The 25,749-nt window shown below is 51.3% G+C and overlaps 1 protein-coding gene across 1 annotated transcript in view; it reads left to right on the plus strand.

Annotated features, from left to right (window-relative positions):
* The window catches only part of GALNT15 (polypeptide N-acetylgalactosaminyltransferase 15), a 41,608-nt gene extending 18,806 nt beyond the window's left edge, over window positions 1-22,802 (plus strand). Inside the window, exons 2-10 of the mRNA XM_068985308.1 lie at window positions 1,932-2,101; window positions 3,886-4,090; window positions 8,192-8,359; window positions 13,055-13,172; window positions 15,262-15,456; window positions 16,168-16,299; window positions 16,664-16,768; window positions 20,559-20,702; window positions 22,656-22,802. Of these exons, the coding sequence (XP_068841409.1) occupies window positions 1,932-2,101; window positions 3,886-4,090; window positions 8,192-8,359; window positions 13,055-13,172; window positions 15,262-15,456; window positions 16,168-16,299; window positions 16,664-16,768; window positions 20,559-20,702; window positions 22,656-22,802 (1,384 nt within the window). The remainder of the gene's footprint in view (window positions 1-1,931; window positions 2,102-3,885; window positions 4,091-8,191; window positions 8,360-13,054; window positions 13,173-15,261; window positions 15,457-16,167; window positions 16,300-16,663; window positions 16,769-20,558; window positions 20,703-22,655) is intronic.
* Window positions 22,803-25,749: the final 2,947 nt, after the last annotated feature.

The raw sequence follows: 25,749 nt of genomic DNA on the forward strand, positions 1-25,749 counted from the left end.
GACTGGAGTTGGCTTCTGGGAGGCAGCCTGAAGGGCCTGGAGCGTGACCCAGCTCACCAAGGGGTGTTCTTGGAAGAAGCTCAGCCCTCCACAGTAGCAACACACATTGCTAAGCAGCGCGCCAAGGGCAGGGCCACTATAGCAGCTGCTGTGTCCACGCACTGACCCCTACCTCCGTGGGCTCCTAGAGGATGCCTGACCCCTGCCTCCATGGGCTCCTAGAGAGTGCCTGACCCCTGCCTCCGCGGGCTCCTAGAGGATGCCTGACCCCTGCCTCCGCGGGCTCCTAGAGGGTGCCTGACCCCTGCCTCCACGGGCTCCTAGAGAGTGCCTGACCCCTGCCTCCGCGGGCTCCGAGGGAGTGCCCCCAGCCACGGCTCAGGGGCTCAGTAGCAGATGGCACAGGCTGCCCACACACAGGAGGGTGGATGAAACCACAGCTGAGCCCCGGGGCCACACTACCTGGGAAGCAGGGCTGGAGTTTTTCCCCCCGCGGTTGTGTGAACCATGGATTTACAGCCCTGCCCCTGGCTTGGTGAAGTCAGCACCTGTGTGTCATCTGACAGACACAGATCTGCTCCAAGACAGATGAGAATTAAAATGGCAAAAGTTAAAGGGAGGATGACAAGGGGACCCCATAAGGCCATCAGCTGATTTCTCTACAGAAAAGTTGCAGGCCACAGGGGAGTGGCAAGATATATACAAAGTCCTGAAAGGGAAAAAATTGCAATTAGGATACTCTACCCAGCAAGATTATCATTTAGAATAGAGGGAGAAGAAAGAATGTTTCAGACAAGCAAGAACGAAAAGAATAAAGCAATACTAAACCTACCCTAAAGGGAATATTGCAAGGTCTCTCTAAATAGAAAATAAGTAAGAATCTATAGGAAAGAGAAAATTACAGTTGGAAGGTAAATCATGTAAATAAGCCAGTACACAGATTTTAAAAAAAACAAAGAACAATTTGTCTGTGAAAGTGATGACAACCACAATGAACAGCGAAAGGATGAACCTGAAGATGCAAAATCATAAAATCATCAAAATCGTAAAATGTGGGGATGACTGAGAACACACAGTTCTTTTCTCTAGAATGTGTTTGAACCTGTGTGACTGCCAGTCTAACAGAAGAAGATATAGGAAGGGATTAAGGTATTTGAAAAACAGAGTGATCACAAATCTGAAACATACTACAGATCCACAAAAACCAAGAAGCCAAGAACATGAGCTTAATACGCAAGAGAGTCAGCCAGCCGCAGAATGGAAAAGGACGAGGAAGCGATGCAAAATCAATGGGAAACCAAGGTTTAAAATGACAATAAATACAATAATTACTTTAACAGTCAGTGGGCTAACTGTGCCTCTGAGTGTGCCGCACCTGAAAGATATAGAGTGGCAGAGTCGGTTAAAAACCCAAACCAAGAGCCCACGATTACGCTGCCTGCAGGAGACCCACTTCAGGGCAAGGGACACACGTGGAGTGAAGTAAGAGTTACCGTGTAGCGTGTGTCAGACGCTACGCTAGACTGTAGGAACACAAAAGTAAGGAATCAGCGTCCCTGCTCTTAAACAGATGATCTTTCGTGTTGGCAGGACACTTCTGTGTATCTCGTCCTGTTAAGGCCTCACCCCAGCTCTCAGAGGTGGGTGATCTTGTCATTCATTCCCATTTCACAGACCAGGCCAGTCGTCTGCTGAGGATGGTGGTGACACCTCTCGGCTGCTAGGGAAGGATAAACACTGCAAAGCGGTCCTCGGAGTCCGAGGCCTGGGAGACAGGGGACAGCACGTCTGTGAGGGCGTCATGGGTTCTCTTTAGTGGAGATTCTGAGACAACCCAGGGAGAGAGCCGTCGAGTTGGGAGGAGAGCCACTGGCTAGAGCCGCCCGGCTGGGGCTCCCCTTCCCCTCACGCCCCGCCTCTCCTCCCCGCAGGTGCCTGCAGCAGCCGCCGCCCGCGGACAGCCTGCCCACCGCCAGCGTCGTCCTCTGCTTCCACGACGAGGCCTGGGCCACCCTCCTGAGGACCGTGCACAGCATCCTGGATACGGCGCCCAGGGCCTTCCTGAAGGAGATCGTCCTGGTGGACGACCTCAGCCAGCAAGGTGGCCGCGGGCTTCCTGAAGGCCCTGTCGGGAGGGCGTGGACCCTGGGGGGCCCCCGTGCACCGAGTGGGGTTTGGAGCCTGTGTAGGCGGGAGTCCCCGAAGCCGCAGACGGGGATTCGGGTGCAGGGCTCATCCGGGTAGAGCCCCAGAGGCTCCGCCCCCTGTGACACCCACAGGGTGTGACGCTGGCTGCAGGCGCGGAACCAGCACCTGGAGGGTGACTGCGCTGCCCTCTCGTTGTTGGCTGTTTTGACCGCACTGCACAGCGAGCGGGATCTTAGTCCTGCGCCCCTATATTGGAAGTGTGGGGTCCTAACCACTGGACCGCCAGGGAGGTCCCTTGTACTGACCTTTTCCGTAAGGCACTTGAGCACTGGAGCATCTGCAGATTCGGTGTCTGCAGTGGGTGGGGGGACTCCTGGAACCAACGCCCGCACCCCGACTCTGAAGGGTGACTGTCCACTGGGCTCTCCATCTCTGCTCGTTTGCTCATCTGGGGGCACTCACACCTGTCCCTTTGCACAGTTTTTCTGATCTTGAATATGCTGTGCTGTGCTTAGTCACTCAGTCATGTCCAGCTGTTTGCAACCCCGTGGACTGTAGCCCACTAGGCTCCTCCGTCCATGGGATTCTCCAGGCAAGAATACTAGAGTGGGTTGCCATGTCCTCCTCCAGGGGATCTTCCCAACCCAGGGATGGAACCCAGGTCTTCCGCATTGCAGGCAGATTCTTTATCAGCTGAGCCCCCAGGGAAGCCCAAGAATCCTGGAGTGGGTGGCCTATCCCTTCTCCAGAGGATCCTCCCCACCTAGGAACGGAACCTGATCTTGAATACAAAGCCTAAAAAGCCTCTCTCAACCTGTATCCTCTGTAGGACTGTCAGTCCTGAAGAGTGTGTAGACTTCTGATCTCAGTCTCTAGCCTCCCATTTTCTCTCCATTGCTCACTCCCCCACAATTGCAGGTAAGACCTCTCTGGTCAATGCCACCCTCCTGGGGGCCGCCTACAGTAGCCCCTCTGTCTTTGACTTCCTTGACCCCTGTGTCTTAGTCAGGTACCCTAGAAGCAGAGCCTGAGATGGGGACTCATGTGTATGTTATTGGGGGCAGGGCGGTGCTCTCAGGGGAACACTCTAGGGGAGCAGGGAAGCCTGGAGGAAGCAGAAAAAGTTGAGCTAAGGTGCGGTGTCAGGTGAAGGTCAGCCACGGCCCGTTCCCAGGTGCACCTCAGCATCTGTCTTGCCTTGAGGCAAACAGTGGGCTTGGTATTCAGGCAGCGGTCAGTCATTGCCAATCCACCCATCACCCACCTGCGGTGAGGGGTGGCATTCTGCCCAACTCCCTGCTATTTGCAGGAGAGGTGGCTCTGGTCCCCTGGGTTCTGGTCCCCTGGGGCACGTCTCCAGGGAAGGATGGGGACTTCAGTTGGTGGCCAACTCCCGGCAGCTGGGCACCTGCAAACCAAACCAGCAAGAGGGTCCCAGTGGAGCGGGGCGCCAGCAATGTCTGCTCCAGCCTCGCTGCTGCCTGTGGAGAATGTGAGCACGTTCTCTTCTCTCCTAGCTTCAAGACGCCATGTCTCCCGGTTTTTACCAGAGGGAACCCCGATCCACCCAAAGGAACTAGGCATCTCGCATCTTAGCGACAACCACCCGGGAATGTAGGCAATGCTCGCCACCGCTCCCAAGAGGGGCCTGTTAGCAATGATCCTAGTGATGGTCATCGCACCCTCGAGGGCTGTAGCATCCCGTGACCTCACTGACCACCCCCCTGTCGATTCCAGGACAACTCAAGATGGCTCTCAGCGAGCACGTGGCCCGGTTGGAGGGTGTGAAGTTGCTCAGGAGCACCAGGAGGCTGGGCGCCAGTGGGGCCCGGATGCTGGGGGCCGCCAGGGCCACCGGGGATGTGCTGGTCTTCATGGATGCCCACTGCGAGTGCCGGCCGGGCTGGCTGGAGCCCCTCCTGGCCAGAATAGCTGGTGACAGGTAACTCACCCCCGGAGGCTGTAAAGCAGGAGGCGGGAGAGGGAGAGATGGTCTACGGCCTCAGCCACTCACAGAACACACCCCACCTCCCCGGCCACCACTGCCTGAGCCAACTGCAGCTCCAGTGCCTGAGCCAGGGAGGAAGGGTCACGGCCAGAGAAAAGGGGAGATTTCCAAGGGCAAAGGGGCAGACCCCCCTCTTAGGGATGTTCCTGGCTCAGGATGCTGACCATGCTGTTTCCCATGGAAGAAGACTGACCCAGGCTCCTGCCTTAGGGATACCTAGTTCTTTAAAAATATGTGTAAATCACTTTATAGTTTACAAAGAGCTCCTGGTCAAAGTGCAGGGTCTGGGATGTCTTCATTCTATTTTTTTTAATAGACTTTATTATTACAACAATTTTTGGTATACAGCAAAATTGAGAGGCAAGAATGCTGAAGTGGGTTGCCCTTCCCTGCTCCAGGGGACCTTCCTGACCCAGAAATCGAGCCTGGGTCTCCTGCACTGGAGGCAGAGTCTTTACCAACTGAGCTGCGAGGGAAGCCCCCAGTTGAGAGGAAGTTACAGAGATTTCTCATGTATCGTCTCCCTCCACGTGTGCGTAGCCTTCCCAGTGGTCAGCATCTTCCATCAGAGTGGTAAGATGGTTAGCAATTGATGAACCCACATTAACAAATCAAGAGCATCCAAGAGGAATGCCTAGTTCCCAAGGTCACCTAGTTATCAAGGTCGCCTAGTTCCCAAGGTCACAGTCACCTAGTTCTCAAGGTCATGGTCACCTAGTTCTCAAGGTCAAGGTCACCTAGTTCTCAAGGTCACCTCGTTCCCAAGGTCACCTAGCTTCCAAGGTCACCTAGTTCTCAAGGTCATCCAGTTCTCAAGGTCACCTAGTTCCTAAGGTCACCTAGTTCTCAAGGTCACCTATCTCTCAAGGTCACCTAGCTCTCAAGGTCACCTAGCTCTCAAGGTCACTTAACTCTCAAGGTCACCTAGTTCTCAGCTGAGGTTGAGACTGCTCCATATTTGAGGGCTTAGTGATGGAAGGCAGTCTGAAGAATCCCACATTTGTGTGTGTGTGTGTGTGTGTGCGTGTGTGTGTGTGTGTGTGTGTGTTTGTGTGTTGAGGAGCAACAGGGGATTAAGATGCCTCCAGCTTTGCAGAGCGAGCCGCCTTCCTCTGGTCTGTGGCCCAGGAAAGCTCTCAGCCCCATCCTGCTCTGTCCCCCTCGGCAGACAGAGTCCCGGGAGGGCCAGCGTCAGTCTTGGGGTCACACCTGAGCAGCAAAGCTCTGGGAAGAGAGACTGTAGAGCTTCTTGCTTCTTAGTATAAGACACTTCCCACAAACACTGAGAATGTGCATGAACTTCCAGAATGGCTTTCCTCATCACAGAGCAAGAGGACCACTCAGGCCGGGGGGAAAAGCGAAGAGTGGGGAGGTAGACTAGGGTCGTGCCTCCTTGGGGTGAAACCTTGGTGGATGAGTTTGCAGCTGTAGCTACCTTTTGGCTCCCTGGACAGTGGTGCTTTGGTTGACCTCATATATTTCAGTTAGCTGGTGTTTGTTGACGGCTCCATTGAAACCTAAATGCTCGACCACCTAGAGCTTAGAAAGGCTTAGGAGAGGATTGACCTCAAGTCTGCCTGTGAGTTAAAACTCAGTTCACAAGTGACAGGATGATGGAGTGAGTCCTTTCCTCACTCCTTCCAAGTCAGACAGGGAAGCTTTGCTATTTTGCCCTAAGTGAATTCTAAATACTCCAGATACATCTGTAGGTTTGAAACACAAAGCTAAATATAAGACTTTTTTTTTTTTAATCACTCCTTTTCAAGTCTCTCAACTCCAATTTCTTCCTAATTCAGCCCTGACCAAGCAGCTGCTCTGGTCCATGGGAATAAAAAACAAAACAAGGAAACATCTTTCATTTCACTCATTGACATTTTAATCTTCATCTTTACCCAAAGTGTATTCAAAGAGGCTTGTGATGAATCATTTATATAACTGGCTAAAATAGAAGAAGCAAAAGATGGTGTTGGAAACTGGGGATAATACAGTTATTAGAAATGAGATTTACATATGACGCTGAGCCTCCAGCAAGGCAAAGCAAAAAGAGAAACTTTAGGGTGATCATTCTCTGATGAAAAGGGAGGTGCAACTTTTATCAAGAAGGACACAGCTGAGAGCTCTGGGACAGACATTGTGTAGACACTCGAACACAGTTTCCTCTCTTGTCCTGTTACAATTACCAAGATGGCACAGACTCGATGGGACTCTTCAGAACTCAGCCACACGGCTTCCCTGGCTCTTGACTCTGAAATTCCACAAAATGCTCTGCCAGTTGCCAAATCCATCCGCTCTGCACAGCTCTTTCAACAGTAAGCACACCTGGGAGCGCGTCCCCCTGAAATCCTTGCCGGTACTTCTCAGCTTCTTCGGTCAATGCACAGTGCTCCAAAGTGGCGGAGGCCAGAGGTCTCGAGTCACCATCACCTTCCAGAGGGCAGGGAAAACATATCAGGATCCTTGTTGTAAATATAAGCCCCGTGACCCTTCATGCCAAGGCCAGTCACTGGAGGCCACAGATTAAAGCAGATCCTTGAATGCCAGGACCACTCTGGCCCTCTCCACATGGGCTGGGCTTGTGCCAGCTCTGGCCGTCTCCGAAGTGGATGGAAAGCGATGGGAGTGTAAACAGCATGGCTGGCATCTCTTTCCCAGAAATATTCCTTTTCTTAGACTGGTAGCTGCCAGCCAGTCTAAGACTTTTCTTACCAGTCTAACTGGGTAACCCCTGAGTTCATGCCTAACTCATTCCAAGGTACAGCTTTTAGAAGAAACTTCCATGAAAGGTGATGAAAGGAAAAAAAATGTGACTGAGATATGACTAGGTGGAGGGCACCTGCTGGTACACCTGAGTGATGCGTCAAAAGGCAGGGTTTCCAACCTGTACCGAAATCGGTGCCAATTTCCCATAGCGCCTTCTCTGAGGTCATGTAGTCCCGAGCCAAGCAAAAAATCTGGGATATAATACAATGCCAACAGCTACAGGAAATGAACAAGGGAATCTAGTTGAGGACTTCGCTGAGAGACACCATGTACTCATACACACACACGCGCGCACGTGCACGCATGCACACACACACACACACACACACACACACACACACGCTTTAACATCAAGGAAACTTCTGGGGCTTGACAATCCTGGTTTCTCAAGACAACCCAGTTTCATGATCCAGGTAGGAGCCAGAACTAGACCCTAGAGCAGGGGCCGTGAGCCCTCTGCAGTTAAACACAATATTTTGTATATGTGCATACGATTATTTTTCTGAGGAGGGATCCATTGTTTTCCTTTGATTGCCAGAGGAATCAAAGGCCTCCAAAGAAGTCAAGAGCCATAGTCCTAGAGCATTACAGCTGAGAAAGAAAGGCCTTTCTGGGCAGTAGTTCCGCCTCCCATTTCACAAATGAGGAAGCTAAGGCCCAGAGAGGCACAGCAGCTGCCTCAAGGCCACACAGCGCACTAGCGGCAGAGCTGAGCCTAGGTCACCGTTCCTCCATCTCTCAGGTTTGTCCAGAGAGGGTGTGTGTGTGTGTGTGTGGGTGTGTGTGTGTGTGTTTATTTTTATGGACAGAGAGATTTTTAAAGAAGGGGGCAGGAATATTCTTTAATGAAATGGGCCCCCAACTCCCTGTGGAAAAATGTATTTTCTAGAACAGTGCTGTTCAGTAGAAATAGAACAGGAACCACACGTATAACAAACATTTCTAGTAGTCCCACGGCAAGATAGAGAGACAGATGATGTTAATTTCAACAAAATATTTTAGTAAACCCAATATGTCCAAAATATTATCATTTCCACATGCGATCAATACGACGATTGCTGAGATGGGCACACCATTTTTCATACGGAGTCTTCTCAAGGCCGTGCGTGTTTTACAGTTACACCACATCTCGGTTCAGACCCCTGATATTTTTAGGAGCCCAGTAGCTGCGTGACTGGTGGTTGCTGTACTGGGGGCTGGTGTCTAAATTATGTTTCTGCCCCCCAAGCAAATGGAGGGTGTGTATCCCTTCTCTGATTTCACGGTTCCTTCCAGGAGCAGGGTGGTGTCTCCAGTCCTAGACGTGATTGACTGGAAGACTTTGCAGTATTACCCCTCCGCAGACCAGCAGCGGGGAGTGTTGGACTGGAAGCTGGATTTCCGCTGGGAGCCTTTGCCGGAGCGCGAGAGGAGGGCCCTCGCCTCCCCTGTCAGTCCCTTCAGGTGAGGCTTTTTCCCCAGCCGGCTTCGCCGCTGCCTAGGGATGGCTGTTATTATCCTCACGTTGCTTTACGAGTGGAGTCTGGCAAAGTTTCCAGACCCTGAAAGTAGAAAGCAGAAGCACCTTATCTGGGGTCTCAATCCAGCTCCGTCTCACCAGGAAACTCTGGAGCTGCTCAGGCCTCAGATGCTTTCTTGGTAAAAGGGAAGAATTCAGCTGGGTAAATGCTAAAACACCGGAAGTCTCAAAATACGTCCAGCTTTGTGGTTTGCTTCTCACGTGTTTGACTTTCAGACAAATATCCTATGTTTAACATAGGATACGTTATGTTTAACATCTGGTCGATGTTCTAGAGAGCTTCTGCTGTGTAACAAACCGTCCAGACTTAAGGGTGTGGAAGAGCTTTTATTAAGAGCCTGGACTCTGGGTTGTGAATTCTGAAGGGAGCTCTGGTGTTGGCTGTTTGCTCCCTGGTGTCCGGGGCCTCAGCAGGATCAGACTAGACTGGCTGGAAATGACTCAAAGGCTTGGGGCAGGACTCCCCAGAGTCCAAAGGTGGCCTTCTCTGGGACCCAGTGCGAGCTTCTTCCCTGTTCTCTCCATGAGATCCCTGCAGGCGGGTCCCTGGGGCTTCCTATACCCTGGCACTGGGTTCAGACAGCAAAGGTCCCAGAAGAGCCAGGCAAAGCAAGCTGTCATCTCCTACCCAATTAAAAAAATAATGTATTGAGGTGAAATTCATATAATGTAGAATGAACCGTTTCTAAGTGAACAATTCAGTATATTCGCGATGCTGAGCAACTATTGCCTCTTTACAGTTCCAAAACATTTCCCTTTTTCTAAAGGCAAGTCCCTTACTTGGTGTCTCGCATTGTCCCCTTTCTTCAGCCGCTAGCAATCCCCAATCCACTGTCCGTGGGTTTAATACCAAGGGACTCACACAGTAGGTGACCTTTGGTGTCTGGCTTCTCCCACTTATCGTGATGTTTCAGAGTATGTACCCCCTTTTCTAAGCAAGTCTCAGAGGTCACCTGGGGTCACTTCCTTCACAGCCACAGACCGCCTAGGTTCCCAGGAGGGAGACGTGGCCCTAAGTCGCAGTGGGGTCGACGTCGTGTTGTAGACAGAGCCCAAGGAACAAGGATTCTGCCGCCGTTGGCCTGCCCAGCACCAAGCAGTCACCCAAACTGTTTCCGTGTGCCTAGTCTATGGACACAAAGTGAGGCGTTAGTCACAAACAGGGCTTCCAAGTGCCTACCTGGTAGTGTGTGACTCTAACAGCTGACCTAAGCTACCAAGCTTGGATATGCAAGAAATATTTTTTATTTTCTACTAACTGAACTTAGGTAATTTTTCTCTCCATCCCTGTTTCCTAACCGCAGAAAACTTCTGGACAAGTTAGACAGGTTCAGTGATAGCTTAGTCATCTCATCACTGAATCTGTCGTCTGGGCGTGCCCACCCTTCCGTCCCTCTGGGTGGACTTTGGGCTCCAGGCTTCCGTGGGGGACGTTGGTGGGAAGGAAGGGCTCCGCTTCAGGCTCTGGCTGTCCTGTGTTGGATTTACCATGATGTGTGCGCTTTCACCGGCTGTGGCCGCAGATGGGGGCTGGCACATGGGTCCCGCTGGCCTGCACCCTCCACATGGCGTCTGCCGAGGTCCCACATCTTCTTCCAGCCCACACTGGCATGCTGATGGTCCGGGAGCCTCTAAGGAGCTGCACCTACCACCTGCCTCCCTGGGCACTACCTAGACTCTATCTCCTAGGGCCAAGGGCCATCAGGGGGTTCCTGAACTCCCAGCGCAGCCAGCTGGGAGGTGGGCCATGTGCCCTCTGCTCTCTGATCCTGAAACAAGCAAGGGACCCTCCTCCTCCAGGAATTGCTCTGAAGGTGTCAAGGTGGATACGAGGTCCTTCTCGGGGATCTACCTGAATCTCTGTGTCTTGGTCTCCCCTCGGGCTCTCTCTTCTCTCCCCGGGCCTGAGGATCTTATCTAGTTTGGGCATAGAAAATCCTGGCTCTGTGAGGATGAGCCCTCATCTTAGGCCTAGACTGCAGGTTTGCCGTTAGACTTCAAAACTCAGAGGCTGCTGTCTTTGTTTTTGGCTTTGGGGCCACGTTGTAGTCAGCTCAGCAGTCATAACAAAAAACCACAGGTTGGGCGGCTTAACCAACGTGAGATTTACTTTCTCACGTTGCTGAACCTCGTTTAGCCTTAATTACTTCTTCAGAGGCCCCATCTCTAAATACAATACACTGCGGGTTAGGGCTTTGACATGTGGATTTGGGAGGGACACAGACATTCAGTCTGAAACAGGCCCATACCAACCTTAGGCCTCGTATCCCCAGTGGGGAAGGGTCATGGTACTGAGATGCAGGTGTAAGGGGTGGCGTGCGGAACCCGCTATGTTTCACCTCCTTCCACCATAGGTGTGCATCCTGAAAGCACAGGGAGCTAATTCTATCTGACTTCATTACTGGCCTGTCAGCATCTTCTGAGCCCCTGTTTCACGCCAGACACTCTGTTGAGCGCTGTGAACCCAAAGAATCGAAAGAGAAGTTTCTAGACCTCTCTGAGTTATGGTGTGGGAGGATGGTAGATCTCAGCATTATGAGGAGCGCTGGATAGGTGGGTCCACAGAAAGTTAAGAGAGAGGCCTGCTTGAGGGAGCAATTTAATCTGCTCCAGCCAAAGCAAAGGGATTCCATTCAAGAGAACAGACTTCTCAGATGACCTTTGCCCAACTTGAGGCAAAGGCTCCTTGACTCCAGACACCAGTCCTCTCTGGAACCTTCTTTTAGGCCTCAGGGTCTCTCTGATGCCCAAGGTCACTGTAGTCACCTTGACCCACCCAGTTTGACCTACCATTGGCCAAAGATGGCGCCTCTTCTGTTCCAGCCAAGGAGAATCCAGTCACCTTTGCAAGGGGTGGCTGCTCCTTCCCTGAGACCCAGCTGCTACCCGGCCCCTGTGGTGGCCTCAGGCTCCCTGTGCGGGGCCCAGATCTCTTCTCACACACATTCATACGTTTCTAACTGTGTCTCCCCCACCTTGGATACTCTGACTTCATGGCCTCTCTCATCAGTCTGGCGAGAGTGCATGAAAGTGGAATTAGGATGAGGTTGGGTATAGGTTATACACAGATGCCAAGAAACTTCCAGAAAGGATACCATCATCTGTACATTTGCAATGGTAGTGTTAAGTGATATTTATTGAACATGTGCTTAGTTAATGCTATAAACATATTATACATATCAGCTGGCTCAGTGGTAAAGAACCGGCCTGCCAATGCAGGGGACACAAGAGACACAGGTTGGATCCCTGGGTCATGAAGATCCCCTGGAGGAGGGGATGGAAACCCACTCATTTTCGTGCCTGGAGAATCCCATGGACAGAGGAGCCCGGTGGGCTTCAGTCCATAGGGTCACACAGAGTCCGACACGACTGAAGTGACTTGGCACGCACATAATTCTGTGAAGCAGTTACTGTTACTAATTACTATTATTAGTCCCATTTCCCACATGTGAAAATGGAGGTACACAGAGATTAAATTAGAGATGAACCCTCCAGAGGTTGCCCAGTTGCATGAAGTTGTTAAGCGGTAGATCCAAGGTTAAACTTGGAGGCCAGCCTCCTGCCACAGTGCTCTTCATGGCTCTGCTCTGCTGTGTTTTAAAGTCAAGTTTTAAATACAATCTATCATTGCCAGGTACATAAAGGCTATACAGATACCCGTGTCAGCTCAGGACAGGGCTTGCTGCCAAAGGCATCATGAAAAAGCACTTGAGTTTCAGAGATCTTTGGGTTTTGGCAAGCAGGTGTACTTCACATAACATTTCTTTTCGTCCCCCAAAACTCTATTATGAAGCACCATTATTGTCCCCAATTAGAGGTGATGAAATTGAGCCCAGAGTGGTCATCTGTCTCATCCAAGATCTTACAAATTGTAAGTGGTAAAACTGGAAATAATTACACTATTGGTTTTTAGTGTGGTATAACTTCGTGTTTTCAATAGCCCAAACGTCAGTAGTTTTGTTCATGTAAAACTATTGTCTTAGTAATTAAGAAACTGTGAACTCTGAGTCACCCACTCCTGAGGCATACCCAGCGTTTGGCCATATTGAAATGTGTACTCTTTTGAATGAAGAGATTCTGATCCCGAAGCCGCTGGCTTGGTCCTCCTCAGGGAAACTCTTCTGCAGGATGTTGCTGTCGTCTTAATTCCCTCTCTCAGGGATTCCAGCTTTCTGTGTTTTTAAGGAACGTGTATTTCCCCCAGAGCACTTGGGGACTTTTCTATTCCAGACTCCCTGTGGCATTCGTCTTCGGGGCTGCGTGGTCGTGAAGCAGATAAGAGTTCGAGGTCAAGAGTGAGGGCAGGACGAGGCCTGCTGGCTGCTGTGGTCCAGACCTGGTGCTGCTGGCCTCAGGGCACCTTCTTCCCAAAGACCTCACCAGAGAGGGGGCCCTCCCTGAAGGAGCAGAGTCCCAGGATGGGGGATAAAAGATCCAGGCGTCCGGAGCTCTAGTTTCACGCAACCCCGGGACTTGTGAAATGCTCGCTCGGCTCCAGCCTTGAGGCCTGACAGAGGCCGGAGCCCACTCTCTGGGCCCCTGGAACAGCCCCACCTGCCGTTCCCACCCCAGGCGCTCCGGGTTCTGAACTGCGGTCTGTTCCCACCCTCTCTTCCCAGGAGCCCCGTGGTGCCTGGCGGGGTGGTGGCCGTGGACCGACATTACTTCCAGAACACCGGAGCGTACGACCCTCTCCTGTCACTGCAGGGAGGTGGAAACCTCGAGCTGTCTCTCAAGGTACGTCCTGGGCCACGGGAGGCCCCGGAGGTTCTCTGGAGCCGTGGGTAGGGTCACAGCTTGGAGGTCAAGGATGCTGCTTCAGACAAACACAGAGTCCTCATCGGGGGGCGTCCCACCTGCTTTCTCCCCCTCTGTCCTCTCTCTTGACTTCGCCACAGCCTCCCTCCTGAGCCCACTTGTCGCGCCTGCTCACAGGAAAGGGTGTGTCTTCAGTCATCTCCGCCTGATGCAGAGCTTCCTGGGCGTCCTCCGAGGCCAGCGCCCTTAGCACCTGGAGAGTTTTCACCGTGCCCGCTGGCCGAAGCAAATACCGCACAGTTCTGTGTGCTCAGTTTGGTCCAAACAGCATAATGGGACTTCCCTTGCAGCTCAGTTGGTAAAGAATCTGCCTACCACGCAGGAGACCCGGGTTTGATTCCTGGGTTGGGAAGATCCCCTGGAGAAGGAAACGGCCACCCACTCCAGTATTCTTGCCTGGAGAATCCCATGGACTATAGCCTGCCAGGCTCCTTTGTCCATGGGGTCGCAAAAGTCAGACATGACTTAGCAACTAAACAAACTTAATAAGTTAATCAGTTTTTGTCCAAACAGCATAGCCCCACTGTGCACCACACAATTTCTCAAGCCTTGGATCGGATCGGACCCTTCACTCTCATTTCCTCATTGATTTTTAGCCTGATTTTTCACCACAGCAACCCCTGAAAACCCAACCCAGCGAAGACACACAGCATTGCAAGTACAGCAATCTGAGGCTGAAATCAGTTTGCAGAACATCCAACAGATGTCACTACGCTTCTCCTGAACGTTGAAAACAGCCCACTCAGCCATCTCAGTTTGCTCTGGCACCCTGGGGCACCTTGGCACACAGTTTGGAAAGCCCGTGGTTTGCATTCCTGGTGTCTTTAGGTTCTGCCTATCCTAGGCAGGTTTTCGCTTTCCTCTTAATTCCCAAGTAGGGAATAAGAGACTTCCTGTCAGATGAACTCCAGGCACTTGGGAGGAGGAGTGAGTGGAGAGCAGGGAAACTCCCAGAAGTTGGAAGGACTGAGGAGAGCTTGCTTCGATCTCCACACGAATGGCTTCTGGTAACTGCAGCAGGAGACGTCACGAGCTTTTAGAGATTCCCTGGCCACTAGGGGTACTCTCTCCCCCCAGGAAGCAGCCTTGCATCCTCCAAGTGCTGAATCTGGGCACATGTTTCAGGAGCAGGGCAGGGACATTCAGGCAGTTTCAGGGATTCAGTTCAGTCGCTCAGTCATGTCCGACTCTCTGCGACCCCATGAACCGCAGCACACCAGGCCACCCTGTCCATCACCAACTCCTAGAGTTTACTCAAACTCATGTCCTTCGAGTCAGTGATGCCATCCAACCAACTCATCCTCTGTCGTCCCCTTCTCCTTCTGCCTTCAATCTTTCCCAGCATCAGGATCTTTTCCAATGAGTCAGCTCTTCGCATCAGGTGGCCAAAGTATTGGAGTTTCAGCTTCAGCCTCAGTCCTTCCAATGAATATTCAGGACTGATTTCCTTTAGGATGGACTGGTTGGATCTCCTTGCAGTCCAAGGGACAAAACCACAGTTCAAAAGCATCAGTTCTTCGGTGCTCAGCCTTCTTCATTGTCCAACTCTCACATCCATACATGACTACTGGAAAAACCATAGCTTTGACTAGATGGACCTTTGCTGGCAAAGTAGTGTCTGTTTTTTAATATGCTATCTAGGTTGGTCATGGCTTTTCTTCTAAGGAGCAAGCGTCTTTTAATTTCATGGCTGCAGTCACCATCTGCAATGATTTTGGAGCCCCCCCAAAATAAAGTCTGCCACTGTTTCCACTGTCTCCCATTGTTGCCGGGGTGTGGCCCCTCAACCCACAGATCCCGGCCCGGGACCACCACCCTCGTTCTCCCCACCTTGCCCCTACCCGCCTGCGCAGAACTCTCAGATCAGGAAGCTCTGTTCCATCCTGAGAACTAGCGTCACTGTGTGCTCGTGAGGTTGCGGGCATTTTTCCAGCCCCTCCCAGGGTCCCTCGAGTCCCACATCTCTGGAGAGGAGCACAGAAGTGTGTGTTTTCTCCTTTCCTGGCAGACCTGGCTTTGTGGAGGCTCCGTGGAAATCCTACCCTGCTCCCGGGTGGGGCACCTCTACCGAAATGAAGATGCCCACTCCCAGCTTGAGCAGGAGGCCGCCCTGCAGAACAAGATCCGCATCGCTGAGACCTGGCTGGACTCCTTCAAAGAAACCTTCTACAAGCACAGTCCAGAGGCTTTGTCCCTGAGCAAGGTAAAGGGGGAGCCCAGCAGAGGCTTCTGTGCCCACCCAGGGGCCCCTCCCGAGCTGGAGGCTGGGCCGGAAGCACCTCCCCATCTGCCTTGAAGGGCAAATACAAGCTTCCAGCTGGTGCTTTCATGGGGGACCTCTCAAGGGGCTCCCCCTCCCAGTGGGGTTGTCCTCTGTCTCTCCCAGCGTCTTTGTGAGGAAGTGAGGGGGTGCGGTGAGGCGAGCAGTGGGAGGGGGAAGCGGTCACAGCTGGTCCTGGCCTCGAATCCCCCGGTGTCTGTGGGGCGGGGTCTGTCATCACATCTAAGGATGCGGCCTTCATCCTGGGCCCAGAGGAAAGACTGGGTGGGGAGTAATTGTTGAGATGGGTCCCCGAGGGCCCTTTCACCCCAGGGAAAGTGCTCGGGGCTATGCAATTACCCCAAGACGTGAAACAAACAGAAGCATAGAAGTAAACGTAGAGGACCTCCCCGCAAAGGCCCAGAAAAATGAACCTTTCATACATTTGATTTAAATGTCCACAAACGGCATTTTCAACTGGCCCACCAGCATTCGGCACAGTTCTGCTGGCAGGACACGTGGATGCTACTTGGCGCGGGACGCGGCCCGCGGTGACGCGCGCTGTCCGCCTCCCTCAGCTCCCTCCCAGACCCGCGTCCCTCCCCCGCGTGAGCTCTGATGTAAAGCCGCTGCTTGTGTCTCCCCCCTCCCCAGGCCGGGAAGCCGGACTGCACGGAGCGCCAACAGCTGCAGAGACGGCTGGGCTGCCGGACCTTCCACTGGTTTCTGGCCAACGTCTACCCCGAGCTGTACCCACTGGAACGCAGGCCCAGGTTCTCCGGAAAGGCAAGGCATGAGAAAGACAAAGGGCGGAGGAGGAGGAAAGGGGGCCGAGCGGCTTCCCGGCCAGGGCCTGGGTTCAGAGGCTCTCCCCCCGCCCCGGGCACCCAGGCCGGGCCCAGCGGGGCCTCCCTGCGGGGCATGGCTGGGCTGTGCCGTAACCCGCCGCAGGCCCCCTCGCCCTGGGGTGCGTCCACGGCCTTCAGGAGGCCCGGCCCTTAGGATCGCTGGTTTGAGCTTGACCTCGCTCGCGTCTGTGGCCCGCACGTGGGCCTTGAGCATCACTGCAGAGAGTGAAGGAGGGGAATGCGGCCGACAGAGGGCGTCTTTGCGCGGAGGGTGGGATTCACCCCCGCGTGTCTGCTTACAGCTCCACAACACCGGACTGGGCTTCTGCGCAGACTGCGCGGCGGAAGAGGCGGCCCCGGGCTGTGCCGTGATGCTGGCCCCCTGCAGGGACGGTGAGCCGCAGCAGGTGGGTGGCCAGCGCTCCCAGACCCCCAGGGCGTCTTTGCCGGGATGCCCCTCTCTTCCCCCGAGGGCCTCTCCTTTCCCGGTCCCGCGTCCTTGTCTGTGCCTGGGGCCCCGCTCTTGTGACCCGGCCCCCAACCTGCCCCGAGCCCCTAGCCCAGATGTGGAGCCGTCAGAGAACCAGCCTCTGAGCTCAAGGAAAAGGGTCAGGCTGTTTCGCCAGTGCATTCAGATAAGGAAACGCAGGCTTGGAGGGCGGCTAGCCCAGGGGCGACCAGGGCAGGCGTCTCCAGAACCCGTGTGGGTAAGGGGCAGTGGGAACCGGGAGGCGGGCAGCGGCCCTTCTCACCGAGGAGCGCCTGCCCCGGCCACAGGCATGTCTCTTGTCTTGTGCGGAAGTGGATCCAGCATCACGAGGTCATCCAAAACCATAAAAGACACTGGAAATCCAGAATTCATGGGAAAGACTCCCATTTAAAAAAATAAAAAATTGTTTACTTACTGGCCAAGCCTCACAGTATGCAGGATCTTACTTCCCCAACTAGGATCAAACCCATGCCCCTACAGGGCAAGTGTGGAATCCCCACCTCTGCCCTGCTAGGGAATCCCCTCTGTTTCTTTTTCTTGGAGTGTACTTGATCTACAATGTTGCCTTAGCTTCTGGTGTATAGCAAAGTGATTCAGTTCTACAAATATACATATTTATATTCTTTTTCAGATTCTTTCCTGTTGTAGCTTATTACAGGATATTGACTATAGCTCCCTGGGCTATACAGTAGGGCCTTGCCGTTTATCTATTTTATATATAGCAGTTTGTGTCTGCTAATCCCAAACTCCTCATTTATCTGTTCCCCCTTACCTTTTTCCCTTTGGTAACCATAAGTTTGTCTTCTCTGAATGTGAGTCTGTTCCTGTTTTGTAAACATACTAAATGAAGTCAGTCAGACAGAGAAAGACAAATATCTTAAGATATCTCTTATGTGTGAAACCTAAAAGATGATGCAAATGAACTTATTTACAAAATGGAAAAAGTTCATCATTTAAATTAAAAATCTATAATCGGAGATCAAAGAAAACTTATGTGCAGGCAAATTCTCACCAGGGCACCTTTTTGAAACCAGATCAAGACCTTCAAGACCATTAGCCAACTAGAACCAGAGATGGGGACAGTAGGTGACCAAGCAGGGTCTATAGGCACAGAAGCCCCGAGGAAGTGAGGAGACCTCAGAAAATGTCCCCCATTTACAGCGGTCCATCAAACCTGTGACTCGTGACTGTGTTCCTGAGACTCCAGGCTGCTGGCGCTGAGTCCTGCCTCTGGGGGCCAAGACTTCCAGGCCAGAGGGGGCTCTTAGGGCAATACAAGAGCCATGTGTGTGTGTGTGTGTGTGTGTGTGTGTGTGTGTGTGTGTGTGTGTGTGTGTGTGTGTGTGTGTGAGAAAAGGCTGGATTTGGGCAGACAGCCTCGTGGCCTCAGCGGCCCCCGCCCCACTTGCCGGAGGAGAGGTCGCCCAGCTGGCTGCAGGTCTCAGAGCAGCGGCTTCACTCAGAGCATGTGGTCTGTGAAACTCCTCCCTTGGGGAGAAGGGCTTGCACTCCACAGTCAGAAGGGAGGCAGAGGGTGGAAACGCCCCTGGGGAAGGGAAGGGAACAACTCTGCTGGGGCGGGTGCGCTGGAGACCATCCTCAGATTCCCGGGGGCTCCCTCTGCAGCGAGGCTGGACCCTGGGGTAGCTGGAAGGGCGGGCCGCCCCAGGACAACAGAAGCTTATGACCTGCTACTGTGGCTGCTAAGTCGCTTCAGTCGTGTCCGACTCTGTGACCCCATGGACAGCAGCCCACCAGGCTCCTCTGTCCGTGGGATTCTCTAGGCAAGAATACTGGAGTGGGCTGCCATTTTCTTCTCCAGCTTATGTCCCGAGGGGTCGCCAAAGGGGGACGATGAACACCACTGGCAGGCTCTCTCCCGCAGGGGGAGGGTCTCCTTGACCCTGAGGTCCTGCACGTGGGCGCACGCGGCCGGCAGGACGGACTAGGAGATCCTCAACGAGTGAGGGGGAGGTTAGAGGCGGAGGGTGCTTCCAGCATCCTGTGGGCTCCTGGCTTATCAGGAAGGGCTCCTTCTGTGTGAGGGCGTTTCTTCTCTTCAAATTCCTATCACACAAATACCTGCCCAGATAATGGGACGCCCCTGTGACTTTGGCCAAGGGTTGGTGGGTTCACTTCTTTTCACAGCTTGGATGATAACCTCGAAAGTCTAACCCGCCCCCAAGTCTCTCTGCTTCCAGCCTGTGATGGGGCTGTTGTATTAAGCTCTTCTACCCCAAAGGCCTCTATTAAAAGCGAACAACAAAGTGTGAGTTCCTGGAGATACTGATGGAACGAGTCAGATAAGCCCCCGAGAGCCTGGGGCCAAGCAAGAAAATGCTTTGGAGGGTCCAGCCCTGCAGGCAGGACCAGCGAGGCTCTGGGACCCCAGGCGAAGGCCCTGGGCCTGCAGGACTTGTCGGGAAGCAGGCAATCAGGATCCCTTTGTCCCCTTCTGGTTTTACTGTCTACCAGTGTTCTAGAACACACCGACGGGCACTCACGCCTGGCCCAGAGGACAGAGAGAAAGCGGTAGGTGAGGAGGCCTTATGACAGTGGAAGCGCCTCAGCTTCTGGCTGTGTGATGTCAGGCAGGCTTCTTAACCTCTCTGAGTCTTGGCTTCCTCATCTGCAAGTAGGGATAATGGTCTCCCTTGTGCAAGAGGAATGTTAGGTTTTGGAGTTTGTTAAGACTCTTGGGCTTCCCTTGTAGCTCAGTCGGTAAAGAATCTGCCTGCAGTGCAGGAGTGAGTCCTGGGTTTGATTCCTGGGAAGAGTCCCCTGGAGAAGGAAATGGCTGCCCACTCCAGTATTCTTGCCTGGAGAATCCCATGGACAGAGGAGCCTGGTAGGTTCCCAGTCCCTGGGGTCGCAAGAATCAGACACAACTTAGTGACTAAACCACCACCAAGATTTTTGGTGGGGAGGTGGGGATTAGCATCGGCTTCTGTATCCAGAAAAATTGTGAACTAGCTAAGCTGAATCCACCATATGCTGTATTAAGAATAAGAAGAAACACACTCTTTTGTGTATAAGGAACTAAGTTTATAGCAAAGAGAAATCTCCAGGGACCCTCACAAAACACAGGGCATCCTTCCTGGCGTCACCTGAAAAGGAAAGTGAGAGTCGCTCAGTCCTGTCTGGCTCTTTGCGACCCAGTGGACTATGCAGTCCATGGAATTCTCCAGGCCAGAACACTGGAGTGGGTAGCCTTTCCCTTCTCCAGGGGATCTTCCCAGCCCAGGCATTGAACCCAGGTCTCCCGCATTGGAGGCAGATTCTTTACCAGCTGAGCCACCAGGGAAGCCCAAGAATACCAGAGTGGGTAGCCTATCCCTTCTCCAGCGGATCTTCCCAACCCGGGAATTGAACCGGGATCTCCTGCAAGGCAGGCAGATTCTTTATCAGCTAAGCTATGCGGGAAGCCCGATGGCTTCGCCTATGTTGCAGGAAATAGAATAAGGGAGGAGGCTGTCAGAATGTATAAATTTGAGTGTCACGGTAATTGGAGTGAGGCGGTGTCAGAGGTCAGAGCTAGTCCAACACGGTATCTGTGGACCTGACTATGAGACGGGGCCTTGCTGACTCGGGCGGAATCTGAAGCTTGCCCCCAGACCTTGGCCCTGTTGCGGTGAGCTCTCCTCCCCTTATCCAGCTTTGGACAGGGTCTCCTTCTAGGGGTGCTAACGGCTGTTCCCCTATCCCAGCGCCTGGAGCACACGGGCCGGAGCGCCATCCACTACGGCGGCCCAGGGCACCTGTGCTTTGACGTCAGGCGAGAGCAGGTGATTCTCCAGAACTGCACCGAGGGGGGCCCTGCCATCCACCAGCAGCACTGGGACCACCAGGAGGTGAGTGACCCACCCAGGAGGAGTTCACGGGGCCTCTGGTGGGCACCTGTCTGGCTCTTCCGAGAGGTCAAGTATTACCGCACTAGCCTGTGTCCCTGGGCTGAACTTAGTGGTTTGGCGCTAAGGTCTCGGGGGGCGGTGAAGCCGGCCTTGCAGCCGAGTTATCCGCCGGCATCCAGAGAGGTGCTAATTTCCCAGGTCTCTGTGTCGCTCAGTCTTCATGCACTGGAAAGAGGAGACCCCCTAGCTGTAAAGTTTATCAGCTTTAGGCCTCGAGTAGGACTGTGGGGCGCGTTACAGACGCTGCCAAACCCCGTTGGTGGTGTGCTTTTAGGAGCAGAGGAAAGGCCCACCTTCTGTTCCACAGTCACATAGATGGTGGTATAGATCGTACTTTCTTCTTGGCTAATTTCGTGCTGAGCATTTCATCATTTTCGAAAGACTTTAATTCCCGTTACCCCAGAGAGAGGCTCTAGCTCCTTTCCAGAGGTCAGTATCCAATAAAGAGGAAATAGGAGGAGCCTAAGTATTTAGGCAGAGTGGGCAGATTAAGGGTTAGAAGGAGACAGTATTAACAACTGTCTACATTGTTTTTCCTTCACCTCAAATCCCTTCTGACATGAGCTAGGGTGTAAGTACATCAAAAAACAAATTAATACACACATCTTTTTAAAATGTCTTATCTTCCCCTTTTGCTTGGAAATAAGGGAGGTTAAGTAACTAATCAGAACTCCATGCATCAGCGCTCTTAGAGCAGGCTGTGAAAGAGGAAAATCATATAGTCTAAGACTTAAGCTGAACTCACGAGAAATGTTGAGAACAAAGCTCTTGGGGCTCTGGCGACAAGTGAACCCAAGGCTCAGGGGCCCCACACATGCTCAAAGAATTCTTGGAAACCAAGTTAAGGCCCTTTATGAATGATCATAAAGGATCATTCGAAGCAAGGCCTCTGGATAAGATAGATTTGGAAATAGCATTTAAGCCTAATGTGTAGAAAATTAGTGACTAAGATATACCCAGCATCTTTCAGGCATTAAAAAGTAAGACTTTAAAAAAGTATTCTCATCCAGCCATAAAAAGAAATGAGGTACTGCTCATAGCAACACTATTCACAATAGTCAAGAGGCGGAAGCAACCCAAGAATCCAACGACTGATGAATACACAAACAAAATATGCTATGTACACACAATGGAATATTATTCCATCTTAAGGAAGAAGGAAATCCTGTCTTTTGTTTCAACAGGGATGGAACTTGAAGACATTATTCTAAGTGAAATAAGCCGGTCACCAAAAGGCAAATACTATATGATTACACTTAATATGAGGTGTATAGGGGAGTCAGATTCATACAAACAGAAGACAGAACGGTAGTTACCTGGCCCGAGAGGAAGCAGGGAAAGGGAAGCTGCCATTTAATGGGTTTTGAGTTTCTGTTTTGGAAGAAGAAGAAGTTCTGGAGATCTGTCTCAACACAGTGTGAATATACTTAACAGGAATACATTTTACACTTAAAAATGGTTAAGATGGGAAGTTTTATGTTACATATTGTTGTTGTCACTGTTTAGTTGCAAAGTCGTGTCTGACTCTTTTGCACCCCTATGGACCGTAGCCCACCAGGCTCCTCCGTCCATGGGATTTCCCAGGCAAGGACACTGGATTGGGTTGCCATGTCCTTCTCCAGGGGAATCTTCCTGACCCAGGGATCCAACCTGTGTCTGCTGCTTGGCAGGTGGATTCTTTACCACTGAGCCACCTGGGAAACTTAGGGCTACATAAATTATATTACAAAGTAGCCAAAATACTCCAATTCCCTCTCAGGCCAGTTGACAACGCTTTTATCATTCTCTTAATGACTAGCACAAATTTTAGGTGTTTCTTTGCTGACTGATCGTGAGGGTCCGACTGATTTTCTTCATTTCTTTAATTTTTTTCCTTCTCTTCTCTCCTTTCAGAATGGAATGATTGTTCACATTCTCTCTGGGAAATGCATGGAAGCTGTGATGCAGGAAAACAATAAAGATCTGTACTTGCGCGAGTGCGATGGAAAAGCCAGCCAGCTGTGGCGATTTGACAACGTCAGCACCGTGGATGAACGGTGAACGCCACCCGCAGAACGAACACAGAAGCGTGGCCATCGCAGTCCAGCCCAAGCGAACTGCAGGAGCACGTGCCTTTCACGAAGCAGGCCCTTTAGGTGTGTGCGGTGGCAAGAGCAGAGACGCAGCTCCATGAATGAATACGGAAAGTCTCTTCTTCCTGCCTTTCTTTCACAGGCCACTGTCTGTTTTAGACAAAAAATATGGACCCATTGTCTCATTGTCTTCATCACTGGTAAATGATCATAGCATGGTACAGAAGATTCTTGTTTTTTTTTCCCCCCCAACTGAGCAGTATACAATTCCCTTTATCTCTGACTGAGGAAAGAAGGGGCTTCTCTGGTGGCTCAGCAGTAAAGGATTCACCTGCCAATGCAGGAGACGTGGGTTCCATCCCTGGGTTGGGAAGATCCCCTGGAGAAGGAAATAGCAACCCACTCCAGTATTCTTGCCTGGAAGATTCCATGGACAGGGGAGCCTGGCAGGCTGCAGTCCATGAGGTCGCAAAGAGTTGGACACGACTGAGCAACAATAAAGCAAAGAGGCCTGGCAACATCTTCAGGATACAAAATCCCTACTGATCCGTTTATTCTAAACTGCCTTACCTTGGACTATCTGTGTCGACAACCGTAAAAATGAAAGAGTGAAGAAGGTGCAAAGTTCTGACATCCAAACACTTGAATAAGTTTATGAAGACAAATTTCATGTTCATTGGTTGAACCATAGCTCAGATGAAGGAAGCAAGCTACTCAGAGAAAACAGGGTTACAGAGACTTCGGCCCAGTTTTCAGCTCAGCCTAGCAGCTGCAAAGAGTCAGTAGACCTGGAATAAGATGTTTTCATGTTAATGAGAATGTTCTCGGGACTTTCTACCTCCATTCACCCTTGCCCTCACTGTTCTCTAGCTTGATTAACTATAACCAGATTCTCATGCAATACACTTCTCTATAGTCACTGGTGTTGGGTCAGCTTAGACTGAACACTCCCACAAAAAAGAAGTGTGTACAGTTGAGAAACTCCTGATGTCCTCTTACCAAGTTTGCGTTGACTGGATCGGAACAAGCAACTTTTGCAAAGAGGCAAATCTCCCTGGGAGGGAGATGCCAGCATCTGAGTCAAAATTCCTTTGAGAGGAACTAGAGTGGGGTGTCGATGTCCATGAGGTTGAAAGGGCTGGGTCTGAGCCCCCAGGAAATGTCTGGCTACCCCCAAAGGGGCCCACATCTGAACGTTCAGCCATAGGAAGAACACGTCTTCCTCAGGGCAGAGTCCATGCTGGCGAAAGCTGGATGTCTCTCATGCTGTGACTGGGCCCGTCTAGATGGGACTTAAGGGTTGTTGAGTGGGGTTGGTTCTGCGATTAAGAAAAAATGGTGCCCATTTCTCTTCCAAATGGAGTTCCCTCTTCACATGGTCAAAGAACTCCCCTCAAAGATGCTCATCTCCTCTGGGCTGTCTCGGGATACAGATAACAAACACTGAGTTTCAGATAACAAACACTGAGTGTGTTTCAGATAACAAACACGGATCAGGAAGTGAGGGCTTCCAAAAAATATCTGTCATAACTATGCATCTCTTCTCCACCTGTTGAAGTTAATGGCATGCTGTATTTTTCCTTCCTCAGAATACACTCTAGACTTGGGCAAAGAGCCACTGGCCACATGTGGCTATCTAAACATAAATTCATTAAAATTAAAGAAAATTTAGGCTCAGTTCCTCAGCAGTACTGGCCACATTTCAAGGACTCAAGAGCCACTGTGTGGGAGACTACAGATAATAGCACATTCCGTCATGAAAACAGGCCTATTGGATAGCACTGATCTAGACAGACTCATCATCCCATGGAAAGAAGAGATTCAGCCACCATCTTCTTCTTCCAGACTTGTTTATGTTCCACACAAATTCTCCTATATCCTGAGGCTGAGACAGTGCTAAAAATTCTCAGATGACAACCTCGGGAAGGGTGTTAATTGTTAAAAAATGAAAGCTAAACTAGACTTCTGTTTTTAAAATGAACATTGGTATTGGCATTGTTTGGTATTTAAAGTTGCTGGAATAAATTAATATAATTAAATGAAAGGCTGAATTGAATTGTATAAGTTGTACTTGACAGTAATTTACAAAAGGACCCAGATGGCTTATTGCTTAATTGGTTGAACAAAGTAAGAATGTGGTGTTTCTTGCTTCCTTAACCATCCCCATGATTTATTACTTTATTACAGAAATGGCTGTCAACTCAGTCCCTGGCTGGTACTTAAAGACCCTTAATTTAAACAAAACAGATGCCTCCACTTAATTCTCAAAGAAATTCAACCTTCTCCTCATCATAGAGTAATAGTATTCAAATCCTCTCCTCTATGGACTCAGTTCTGATTTTATTTACAGTGATCAATTTAAAAGTGGAGAACCCTGGCAGTCAGAAGATTTGATTCCCAAGAGTTTCACTCGTCCATGTGAATGTTGTAAGACTTAATTGTTTGGGTTTTAAGACTGAATTCACCATCATTAGTAAGCAATGATCTAGGCAGATTCATCATCCCATGGAAAGAAGAGATTCAGCCACCATCGTCTTCTTTCAGACTTGTTTATGTTCAACACAAATTCTGCTAATATCCTGAGGCTGTCCCACTGTGGAAACAGAGAGTTTTCAGCCAACAATGTTAGAGTCCAACACTCTTTGTGCTATTTCACAACGAAAGCAGATGTCATCCCTAGAGGGGCCCTGCTCTATTTCCTCTTTGGTCTCAATGCATTAATCCCACTGGCCAACTTAGAATCGCAATTCCCACCAACATCAGAAAGTCCCCCAGGACCGAGCTGATCATGTGTTAGTCACTGTGCCAGAATTTGACATCATTGGAGGTCACGTAATCGTGCCCACCTCAAGGGGGGCCTTCCACTTTGCACTGAGAGGCCATGAAAAAGCCAGCTGGGCACCAAACGCCCTGTG

The sequence above is a fragment of the Capricornis sumatraensis genome, chromosome 1 (genome assembly GCF_032405125.1).
Source record: "Capricornis sumatraensis isolate serow.1 chromosome 1, serow.2, whole genome shotgun sequence".
Classification (NCBI taxonomy): Eukaryota; Metazoa; Chordata; class Mammalia; order Artiodactyla; family Bovidae; genus Capricornis; species Capricornis sumatraensis.